Source organism: Periplaneta americana, chromosome 9 (assembly GCF_040183065.1).
Source record: "Periplaneta americana isolate PAMFEO1 chromosome 9, P.americana_PAMFEO1_priV1, whole genome shotgun sequence".
NCBI classification, from domain to species: domain Eukaryota; kingdom Metazoa; phylum Arthropoda; class Insecta; order Blattodea; family Blattidae; genus Periplaneta; species Periplaneta americana.
The window spans coordinates 168,369,440-168,382,388 of record NC_091125.1 but is presented as its reverse complement, the minus strand read 5'-3'; the positions used below and the strand labels follow the sequence as shown (position 1 = coordinate 168,382,388).

Below are 12,949 nucleotides of genomic sequence, written 5' to 3'. Positions count from 1 at the left end.
TATGACACGAAATAAAGAGGAAAAAGGTGTGGTTCACGGAATATCATTTAAATAACGGAAAGTAAATTTCCGGTTAATGTTCACCAAAGCATTAAGTACATAATTATGACCGCGTTGCAGTTTTACTTGTGGCCTAGACAAAATACCTAGCCTTTTATGAAAAAAAAACTTTTAGGGCCATGAAATTATTCACCGCTTTAATTTTATTACCGTCTATCAATATTACGAAACAAAAACTGTCATAAAGGCCATGACCGACTAGAAACATCAATACCGAAGAGATAAATCCATTTGGCCGTGATGAAACAAAAGAAAATGCGAGAGAGATTTTAGTTCGAGATAAAATGGACACACAATTTTGATGACCATACTGTTAGTAACTGGAGATCGCTTGTAAGATCTGTCTTAATCTTCTATATAGAAATGTCGTCCAAGCAAATTGGTGGTCCAGGGAAAAATCATTGCAATAGATGAGAGTAACAGTGGTGCTATCTCTCAGTAATGTTCAAAACGAAGGAGGTAGAGAGAAGAAGAAACAAATTTCTCCTTCTAACGACACCACAGACCAAAATCATGTTCTTATGTTGGCAACATTGTGTATGTAGTTAAATTTGGTGGTAAACGTAATGGCACAGATCAAAGCTGCCGTGGTAATTCTCCAGTATGGCGAGAAAAAGTGAAGTATATAAAAGATAGTGAACTGAAATTTCTACATTCTTTCAACTCGTTTATGTGTACGTCGACCCACCATTAGTCTGTAGTTCAATATGTTACCTTTCCCAACAGCAAGGAATGTTTCAATGCAGGTTCCATCTAGGCCGAACTGTAGGAGCTCCCTGGCTGCAGAGAACGTCTCTGGCACTCGTTCCACACACTCCTTCAAAACCCACGACCGCTTGGTCACCTTGCTCTATGGAGAAAAGAAAACTGGTTACTAATATAAACTTTCTGTCTAATGAGTAGGAGTAATTCAATTGTTTAAATATAAATACAATAGATTTAATAAACAAATACTGAAGTAAATGCCGACCCACCTTCACACAATTACCTCAACTACTTACCTTACTTACTTACAAATGGCTTTAAGAGTACCAGGAGGTTCATAAGCCTGCCATCGGTCCCTATCCTGAGTAAGATTAATCCAGTCTCTACCATCATAACCCACCTCCCTCAAGTCCATTTTAATATTATCCTCCCATCTACGTCTCAGCCTCCCCAAAGGTCTTTTTCCCTCCGGCCTCCCAACTAACATTCTATATGCATTTCTAGATTCGCCAATACGTGCTACATGCCCTGCATCTCAAATGTCTGGATTTAATGTTCCTAATTATGTTAGGTCAGGAATACAATGCGTACAGCTCTGTGTTGTGTAACTTTCTTCATTCTCCTGTAACTTCATCCCTCTTAGCCCCAAATATTTTCCTAAGAACCTTATTCTCAAACACCCTTAACCTCTGTTCCTCTCTCAAAGTGAGAGTCCAAGTTTCACAACCATACAGAATAACCAGTAATATAACTGTTTTATAAATTCTAACTTCCAGTTTTTTTGACAGCAGACTAGAAGACAAAAGCTTGTCAACCGAATAATAGCAGGCATTTCCCACATCCAAAGAATCAGTCCCATTCTGAGGTTTATGTTGGGGTTTCGTAACAGGCTCTTTTTTATGGTGATGGGTTGTCAGCCCTTCACCCAACCCCCAAGATGGAGGACCATCCCTTATCGGCTGTCAGTGACTGCTTATTCATTATATTCGCAACTACCCTCCATATCTGGAGGCCGTCTCCTCTATCTGCAACCTGAGGACAAGCCATGCTGTGGTGATAGGGACCCACAAAATATGGCAACTACTCACCTACCTATATTAACCACCCCTTGGATATGGAACAACAAGTTTTGATGAGAAATCACTGCAATAAGTGAAAGTCTCAGGAATCTTCTCTGCCACATCAATAAATTTAAAAATGCAGTTATATTGTCAGACTCCAAAGCAGCTATTCTATCAATAGTCTTTAGACACACACCTTCATCTCAAATAGCAGAAACAAATAAAATCCTCTCTCAACTAATAACACTCAATAAAAGAATTGTATTCCAATGGATACCATCCCATTGTGAAATCCTGGGAAACGAGTATGTGGATGCTTTAGCAAAGAAGGGCAGCAATGCTACTTACAGACCTGTTACTAAACCTACGTATTCCTCTGTGAAAAGTTTGATTAAATCTACATACTTAGACTTCAACAAACAAAATTTGATAACATAATCTCAAGGGGAAAAAAGGGAACTCTCTGTATCATAATCCACAGTTGATTCCCGATTTACCATGAAAATCGTCTGTAGCTGCATTTAGATTGGCAACAGGCCATGACTGTTTGGCCAAGCATCTGCATAGAATTGGAATATATCAGTCCCCTAACTGCCCATTGTGCAACTCAAACCAAGAAATGAATTCGGAACACCTCAAAATCTGTGCGTCAGTGGCTAGTCATGATAATATCTTGGAAAAATATTGGAGTGCAAGAGATCAAATGACTTTATTGTCAAATGCCTGGCATTAGAAAACAACAACAACAACAACATATTAACCACCCACCTACCTAATCTACATATCTAACCATCTACTTAAACTACCCACAAGGTGCATCACTGTGAAGTAATGGTTAGCATACCTGGCCGTGAAATGAGTGGGCTCAGGTTAAAATCCTGGTTGAAAAAAGTTACCTGGTTGAGGTTTTTTCCAGGGTTTTCTCTCAACCCATTAAGAGCAAATGCTAGGTAACTTTTGGCGCCAGACCCTAGGTTCATTTCTACATCATTATCACCTTCATCTTCGGCCATCCTGTCTACTTCCATATTCATATGTCACCCTATCATACAGAGCTAACAGAATCTGATCTAATGGGTGACCCAACCTAAGAACAGAATTCTTCATCATAATCACCAAAAATAGGTAAAGACACAAACGGCTACACGTCAATATGAGCGGCATTGGGTTAAAAACGTATCACAACAGTTAAATGGAATCTGCTACTCACTCACCAAGTAATCGTGAATAGTGGCGATGGACACCTTGCTGTTCCTCCACTGCTGCTGGTACACCAGGTCGCAGTCCAGGTTGTACGCTTTGGCCAGTGCCAGGGCCTCCCCGTACTCCTCGTTGTCAATCTGGCAATATTTTGATCGAAATCAAGTCATTCATTCCATCAACATATGCACACAATCACATACCACTCTGCTTAATAATAATTACAAGGACAGAATACCTGTGGGCAGAAAGGTTGTAACACGCACTTTTTTAGTAAAAATAATTTTTCCATGCAGAACGATTATGTGCACCATAGAAACTGTGTACATTGAGTTAATACTGGCAAACCTGCTAGACACATTTCAGTTTTCAATAGTTTAGGAGGAGTAGAATGTAAATAGTTTGTAGCAGTCAGAAGGTTGTAACTTACAATGTAAGCAATTATTACATATTGTTTCGTCCATTTTAGAAAATTAAGCCTTTTTCATTTCATCCAGTTCAACATATTCTTACATCTGCTAATGGCTTCATTGCCAAATGCAAGGCACAACAACATATTCTTACACAGGCCAGCCTCATGATCTAGTGGTCAGAGTTTAAGACTACAGTCCATGAGGTAATGGGTTCGATTCCCGGTCAAAGCACAGGCATTTTTCCTTAAAGGCAATTATTCCTGTGTTCGTCCATGTTCTGAAATTTAGGTTAAGTTTAGATTTCAGACCTCTCCTGGTCCTCTCCTGGCACCACATAATCATGATCATCCTAACATATCATCAGGGTAAAGTAATTCCATCTTCCAGGCACTCCAACCTCAGAAGTGGGTTATAACTAAGCCACTGCCAGTAGAGGAGACTAAAAACGTGGAAAGACAATCTGGTGACATTGTTATACATGTACTATGGAATGCAAAGTAAAACATTGAATCTTTTTCTCGCCTGTAAAATTTAGTATTTGCATGTTAAAACCTTTTTTCTCAGTTTATGTGTTTCTTTAAGGCATCATTTTTAAATTTCATGCTTTCTCTACCATCACCTACAGGTTTACTATATTTAATCTTTTCTTGAAGCTTTTCCAAATGTCTGGAAATAATTTTAAATCATTCTACAGTGTCTTACAGCCCTTGGCATTCACGAAATGTGATCAATTTTTTTCGACGGAGAACAAGAGTAACACTTGCACCAGTTGTTGTGAGTTTACACATCTGCCTCCTCTGTATGATAAGGAACAGAGTGTATAAAACTTTATGAAAACTTCAAAAGAAATTAGGTGCTTTTGCTGTGCTGAATAAAAAAACAAAATGCACCATTAATATTTAGTGTCCAGAAATAATTAATTATGGTAATTAGAGTATCAATTTGTATTGATACCTTTGGACTACTAAGCTGAAACTGTCAAAAGGTTGTAACTTACAATGTAAGCAATTATTACCTTTTTTCACGAGGAAACATACCGGTACTGTTTTGTTCATTTTAGAAAATGAAGTACTCTTACATATATATATATATATTTTTTTTCAGTTCAACATACTGTATTGTTATACATAGTACTTTTCTCGTAGCGAAAAAGGTGGTATAATTCTGTGTAGAATAAAATAGAGGACAGGGAGATGATTACTTTCCAGTGCATGGGAATTTTGTCGTTTTTAACCTCCATTTCGTACAGCTTGAAACTTTCAAGGCCTAAGCGGAATTCGAAGGAAAATTATGTTAAAAACATAATTACAGTATTTACACATTTCTCGGTTACATGATCAAAAATGCAACAGAAAGGTGCTGGAATGCCATCCCATAAAAAAAAGCACTGGTTATACCTCCAAATCAAGCTTTCAGGTATAACTCCCTGTAAAGTTGATTTGAATAATTTCGAGGGAAAAATTGTTCCGGGGCCGGGTATCGAACCCAGGACCTTTGGTTAAACGTACCAAAGCTCTCCCAACCAGCCGGCCCGGATGGCTCAAGCGGTAGGGGCATGGCATGTCTCTATCGCTTGGTCCAAAGGGTTGTGGGTTCGAGTCCCGCCTCGGGCATGGGTGTTGTGTGCATACTAGTTTAAGAAAACAGAAAAACAGAAAAAAAAAAAAAATTGATGATTGGGTTCGTTGTGTTTGTTTAAAAAAAAAAAAAACTGAGCTACCCGGGAACTGTACCAGACACTGATCCAATTTTTCCCTCTATATCCACAGACCTCAAAGTGGGCTGACAACTGTCAAGCAACCAACATTGAGTGCACACTAACTCTGTGTGACTTAAATTGTGGTTTTCTGTTAACGAACAGTGACGTGTATTATGCAAATCAAGCTTTCAGGTATAACTCCCTGTAAAGTTGATTTGAATAATTCTGAGGGAAAAATTGTTCTGGGGCCGGGTATCGAACCCGGGACCTTTGGTTAAACGTACCAAAGGTCCCGGGTTCGATACCCGGCCCCGGAACAATTTTTCCCTCGAAATTATTCACTGGTTATACCTGTACTACAGAACGCAAACAAAAAAAAAAAAAGAACAGAAAACATTTTCAAATAAAATTCTAGCAGAACTTAAATTTTTTTGTCTTCTGTAAAATTTAGAATTTGCATGTTAAATCCTTTTCACCCGCAGGTATTCAATTAACAGAATTTCCTTGTTTCTATGTTCCACAGCAATCAAAATTACACCAACAGGTCACAACAATACAACAATCTTATTACAATGGATACCACTCACTGCGGAATTATTGTAAATGAAGCAACATATGTATTATCTCTAAAATGATACTTCAAACTTCTCCAGAATTAAGACTTATAGGAAAACTACAGAGTGAACAGACTTGCTATACCACTGTGTGGTGGTTAAATACGTTCACTGAACACACTCACTGATTTCATATCCAGGACTACGGTTGCATCCCGCTTACTTTTCCTACTGATAAAGTGACCTACCTTGCGAGCATACAGCTCTTCTGGGGTGGTGCTCTTGAGGCCCAGCAGTCGATACGTGCGACGGCACAGCCGGGGTTTCCTGCGTTTAGGCTGAAATCGTTCCATGTCGGTCACCAGGTAAACTGCAGACCTCAGGAGGGCCGAACTGCGGTTGAATAGTGACGAGTCTTCACTCCAATCACCGTCGTCATCATCATCATCGTCTTCCTCGTCCTCATCCTCAATGTCGTCACTGCTCTCCTGTGACAACACAAGTGTAGGCTATTCACTATTGTGTCATGTCTGACAAGGGACGACATGAAGTAAAATGCCTTAATTTAATTAAACATATAAGTAAAAATCTGATATAGTATAGCTATCTGGAACATACTTCACTCCTACGTTATACTTTATCAGAAAGTGTGCTGTAGAGTGACAAATAACAGGACAGAAAGATAGGAAAAAATAAAATTAGAATTCTATGTTATCAAACACAAAAAAAATCCTACCAGATTCATTACCTTCATTCCCAGATAGCCACCATAAGACTGGCTACATAGACACATAGATTGATCAACAAAATACAACACAGGAGCCACATGCTTTCTCTTCTCAAAATATCAAGCCAGTTGGACAACACACAACAAATTTACACTCAGAATAACATCTATACAAACCTCACTCCAACAACTCCTATATTGAACAAACTCCAAGAAGTTGTAAAACTGTCAGATGAGATTCTAAAGCAGCAGTCCAAGCAACATATTCAAGCAAAATGTCGACAATTCAAATTAGAGAATGGTACCACATGATTCAACAACATTACAATTATATAAAATAGATAATACAATCATAATGGATACCAGCATACTGTGGAATTTCTAGTAACGAAACTGTTGATCTCTTCGGAGAGAAAGGTTCATAAAATACGTAGACCTAAGAATTTACTCTTCACATCCATAAATAAAATCATTAAAAACAGATGCAAGGACAGACATAACCAACAACTACATTATCAAAATCAAACACGAAAATTGGAGTACTGTTTTAAATGAACCAGAGATCATCTCACAAGAAATCGGAAAAAGTGCAGTAGTAGGTTCAGGTTACGTACAGAACATTGTAATATAAGTCAGTTATAAGTCACAATGTCATATGCAGCACAATATATAGTACAGCATGTCAGATGGTACACATTACGAAGTCACATTATGTCCAAATTTTTTTTAGATTAATAGTATGCAAAATTACAGCACATAACTGTATAACACATTACTTCAAAAACCGCAGTATACCTCCCTGAACACTTCAACGTAAGGGAATAAGTGATGGTCGTAAATCAACAGCTATCCATATAATGTTCAACATCTGATTCCCTTAACCATGCATCAATTGTAATTCGTGACGACATTCTTAGTGAAGAAACTAGTATACACAATGACATATGTTGTAATTCCCCTACTTAATTTTTTTTTGTCTTTAAATTTGTGTTTTTACTATTTAGTAATTTATATGTCATTTTATATTAACACGCTTTTATTAAATTTCACTATGTTTAAATGTGTTTCTTACAAATACCTCTGCTATTCTAAGATGATTCCTTGCTGGATCTTTGTGTCTTAAACGTGCTTTTAATTTCTAGTATATTTTAACTTGTACAGAAACATACTTGCAAATATCTTATTTCCATTTTTCGCACTTGACAGTAGTCAATAAATATCATGATGGCATCTTTATAAAAACTAATTTCCCGTAAATTTGTCTTATCAGTAGAATCTAGGTGCACTCGAACCTATTCCTCAAGGCCTAATTTGGTAGTTTTTAATATTAATACAGTGAAACTTCCTAATAGTGGACACTGCCGGGGAAAAATTAAATGTCCGTTATTGAGAAGTGTCCGCTATTTAGAAAATCGTTAGTATGTAAACAGTACATTAAAATTTCTCATACATATTCAACACTATATTTTACAGTACAGTACAGTACAGTAGACAGTGAGATTGTGAGATTGTTTACAGTATTCATCCAGAGAGAAATCTTATCAGTAAATGTTTTGTAAATGAAATAAACATCAGTCACTGTATCATTTCACCTTACACAAAGAAATCTAGAATTGCATTCTCAATGTATGATTTTAAAATAACATCCTTGTTTTTCAAAATTTCACCGAGTTTTTCCCACATTAAACTTTGTGGTCAGCTCACGAACACTTAACTTCTCCTTCTCACTATGCTTTACAATATCCACTTTCTCTTTTAGTGACAAACGTTTACGTTTTTGTGACATTTTTAATGTGACTGTACTTCCGAACACTCAACTTGACAAACTAAGAAAGTACGGACTGCTCACGTACAGTATCACAACTAACAACTGTGCTGCTTACCTTCATTAAAGTACAAGAATGTTCAAATGCACGATAATGATTGTTGCAAAAGAATTCCGTTAGAATTCCGTTTAATTTACAACCGTCTTTATCTTTTTTTTCTTTCACGCTGTCCGTTATTTGGAAGTTTTAATTGTTGTTGGGAGATACATTTCAGTGTCCGCGTCCGTTATTGAGAATGATCGCTATTTGGAAGAATTTTATCACCAGGGCCAATGTTATTTTGCAGGGGAATTTTAAAATGTCCGCTATTGAGAGGAGTCCGCTATTGGGAAGTGTCCGTTAAGGGAAGTTTCACTGTACTGTGTTTCCAGTTCGCTGCTCCCCCTTCTGAGAATATACTCAGTATCCACATGTACCATTCAGCTGCACTCACCAATTCAGACGAGTCATCCCACGACCAAGTCTTGGAGGTGAGCACAGTCTCGCACTCCAGCCCCAGGAAGCCGTGGTCACTGCAGAGAGCAGACACCTGCGGTGGACCTGCCAGGAACTCAGGGGACTCGCCTAGCAGGTTGCGCAGACTGCCCACCGAGCACACACTGATGGCGCCTGAGTGGCGAGCAACTATCACGGCCTGCACACAGCACCACATCCCAACTTAAGAGTGGAAGAGAAGGTTGAGTGGAAGAGAAGGCCTCACGGCCTTAACTCTGCCAGGCAAAATAAACGTACTACTACTACTACTACTTAATTACAACCTACCTAACGTCAGTACACAACAACAGGATTATTATATTACTCGCATTTCGTGGGGCCACTGTATTGTGTTGTTCAGTATAGAATTACTGTTGTCACGCCAGGAGAAGGTGGCTGAAGTACTTAGACGGGGCGGAGCGGAAACAGTCGCGCATGCGCACCGTGCTGTTCACTGCAATATTCCTGTTTCACAAACATCTACTGCACGTGTCTATGAGACTTTGCGACTTTGTGAAAATAATAGTGGGGTTTTTACTGTAGTGTTTTATTAGTTTCAACAAGACTATTGTTTTCAGTATACCACAAATCTTGTATTGCTTTAGTTATCCTTTGCTTTTCGTGTTAATAGTGTTGATAATAATATAGTTAATAGAATTTATGTTATTGTATACTGTTATTTAGGTTTATAGCAGTTTTTTGTTTATTGTAAATATGTCGACAAAGAGGAAACAAGGATTGACAATCTATAGCGAAGAAAGGAATATTATTAGAAGTGCAAAATAATTCTGTGATGAAGAAAAAGAACAACATTACCTTTGCATTCCTCTTACGAAACTTACAGCAAAGGTAGAAGAGTACTCTAATTTATCCACAAGAACAATACAGCGTATAAGGAATGAAATGAAAGACTGCACAGAAGAAAGTGCGTTGGCGACACCTGAGGGAGAAAAAAAATGTAAACGTCCAGACTACCGAAACGCAAATGTAGATGACTTCGACAGGAGATTGACAAAAAAAAATATAATTGAGAATTTTCATTTGAAAAAGAAAGAGGGCCACCGGCGTAGCTCAGGAGGTAGCGCGTTTGCCTGCTGATCTGCAGTTGTGCTCGGGAGTGAGTTCGATTCCCGTTTGCGATGACTACTTGGTTGGTTTTTTTTCGAGGTTTTCCCAAGTGGAAGGCGAATGTCAGGTAATCTATGGCGAATCCTTGGTTTCATTTCGCCAAATACCATCTCGCCATCATCAATTCAATCGACACTGAAGAAGCTAGTACATAGTTATTACAGTGTCGTTAAATAACCAACTAAAAAAAAAGTAGTAACAAGCTTTTACCCCTGCTACAAGAGAGAATTGATTTGAAATGAAAGACAACATTAAGACGAATACTGAAGAAAAAGGATTTCAGGTGGAAGAAGTGTGCAAAAAAAAAAATTGAGGAAAACACTGTAAATTGGAATACGTGAAGATATCTAAAGCAAATAAGAAAGCTTAGGAAAGTGGAAAAACCGATTTTGTATCTGGACGAAATGCGGATAGATAGGCCTACCAATTTAACGTTTCCCAAGTTCTGGCACGATAAAAATGTTACTGGGAGTTTTGACTACCGTAAATGTGTCCAGAACACTCATTGTTGTTCATCAGGATGGGGGCGGTGGGGCTAATGGCTTTGTTGAGAGATTCGAATTAATATACACGGCTGGAAAATAAACAGACGATTATCATGGACAGATCATACTCCAGAAATTTTGAAAAATGTGATAATGATAGTCATAGCGACAGCATCGAAGATGCGGGATCTTTTATGTCTGACTCCGTTCCCGTGTAGCCAAGTAAGTGGACGAAGTTTTCAGGTCAGAGTGTAGCGTGAAGTTCCCCCGTTCCGCTTATCTACTCCCCGCGCCAACTCGTAGCGCGAAGACGCTGCTGATGAACTATAGAAATAAAATACAATATCACAGAAATCAAGAGTGGTGTGTACTGCCTTCAATTGTGAAATTTATTAGGGACAAGGTAACACTGATCCATGCTTTAAATTAAGAAAGATGTACATGTATTATGATTAAACTCCAGTGGCGAAGTTAAGGGACACTATACCTGGTAAGGTTTATCTTGTCTCAGTAGCAATAAAACCAAGTCCCTTCAAATGAGGGTGGAGATTATAGGAGGGTTGTAAATTTTCAGGATTCCTTTCAAAACCTTGTTATTGTACAGGCTGCCGGAACTCAATTTCTTGAAAGACAAGCTCAGTGACGGAACTACACAGTACGAAGAGAGATATTTTGTTATTTTATTTTGCGCTACAGAATGTATCAACTAGTCCCTTCCGCCACTGGATGGATGGATGGATGGATGGCATCGCTCCACTCCCCCATCGCCATAACATCATAAGACATATCTCCTTTCTCTCTCTTTTCACAGTGAGACAAGATACATCATACAGCCTTTAGGACTGAATTTTTGGGCAAAATGGTAAAAATAAATATTTTTGTTTTTCTTTACATAAATAATTACCTTATATATTTGTTTAACATCTGTCCTACATTTAGCCCCCACAACTACTTTTAAAGGTCTGGCGACCATTTTTAAAATGCCACACCGACTAAAAATTGAGTTTTCTCAAAACTACGTTCTTGGTCAATAATGAAGTCTAGAGGCTTCCATTTGATCCGATTTACATGAAACTTTGCAAGAATACTCCGCATATTGCAATAAACAAAGCTGTGCATGGAATCAGTTCTTCATTGAAAACTTTTCATGATATGAATTTTTAACTTCTAAAAATTAAAGAAAATTATCAAGTAAAAATTATGATTTGTAAGAAAATTTTTATCTCATGAATAGATTTTCAAATTTAAAAATCCATGCGCAGTTTTCTTGATCATGAAATATAAGTCTTTACAGAAGATTTTTAAAAGCAAAAACAATTCTGAAGCCCTCAGGGATGTTTTGAATTTACGCATAATTTAACCCCTTACCGCATAAGACAGTTTTGCACACACTGTTTTTATATTCAAATAACTTAAGCAGTTCTATCTTTCTCAACTGATGTCACATATGGTCAAATCCAGTTATTGACAGTGTGCCATATCTGTCCCAGTATGCAGTTTCAAATATTATACGCTTATATTATAAGTTATATGAATATAAAACCAGTATGTCCCATATCTGTCCCAGAATGCGGTAAGGAGTTAATATCATTAAAATACGTGAAAATTAATATCTAAGGAATTAATAAATGAAACTTGATGAAATTTGGTTCTGTTATTTAAATGTACAGACATAACAAATGCTTAATGAAGTCTCAAACAGGGTAGACTACGGTTTTTCTTAGTTTATATCTAGAAGTAGCATAAACTTCTTGTTATGCATACAAATAGTAGTTTATACTTCCAATCCTAGCATAAACTAAACAGTCTTCCAGATCAACCTTCTGCTACACAGTAAAGAGTTTACTATGAGTTTTTATACATAAAAATCGTAGTATATACCACGAAAACCTCAGCAATAGCATTTACTTCAACTTTATGCATACTACCCATTGTGTGTACATTCTTACTATAGAGTACCAGCATGGATAAATATATAATAGGACGCGAAACTGCGGTCAGCACCATCTGGCATTGGGGGTCTGAAATAAGGTGATCAGCGCCCAAAGTTGTAGGTGGTGAACATTAGAACTACGTGTTGGGTACGGTACATTACCCAGAGTTCTCTATTTATCTATTCGAGATACTGCTGTACGGGAGAGTCGAGGAGTTGAGATGGCAGACAGAAACTTGCTAATAAGTGAACATAAAGTGATAGGTGTGTGTGTATAAGCAATGTATGTTAAACAGTGATGTTTATGGACGTTGTAAAAATAGTGTTGAATGTATTGTAAAGTAATAGTAATATAATAAATTGAACTATCTAAGTAGTTCTTGCAGACTTTTCCATTGTGCTGTACAATAAATACCCAAAGAGTACAATCCCAATTATCTAACCTTTTGCTTTATTTTTTGTCTCTGTCTGGTTATATTTTAATCGGGTAGTGTAAAATAGATCGTCTCTTTTATCTTCCTGTTGGCTTCGGTAAGAATTTTCAGTAGAAGAAGCTGTGAGGAATAAAACTGTAAATGTTTTATTTAAAATTGGGTTAGTTTTGAATATCGATGAGGGTGGGAGGGAATACTTCCTGCACAGTTTAACATTTTCGTCACCAGGTGCGCTGCTAAATGCATGGAG

The 12,949-nt window shown here is 37.6% G+C and overlaps 1 protein-coding gene across 3 annotated transcripts in view; it reads right to left on the bottom strand.

Moving 5' to 3' along the window:
- Positions 1-12,949, bottom strand: part of LOC138706719 (NBAS subunit of NRZ tethering complex-like) — a 115,992-nt gene that overhangs the window by 81,276 nt on the left and 21,767 nt on the right. For 2 of the 3 annotated variants that reach the window (XM_069836334.1, XM_069836336.1), the window contains exons 10-13: positions 8,679-8,879; positions 5,941-6,180; positions 3,041-3,166; positions 775-910 (exon numbers count right to left, since the gene is read on the bottom strand). In XM_069836334.1, the coding sequence (XP_069692435.1) occupies positions 775-910; positions 3,041-3,166; positions 5,941-6,180; positions 8,679-8,879 (703 nt within the window). The remainder of the gene's footprint in view (positions 1-774; positions 911-3,040; positions 3,167-5,940; positions 6,181-8,678; positions 8,880-12,949) is intronic. The other variant, XM_069836335.1, reaches the window with a different exon arrangement.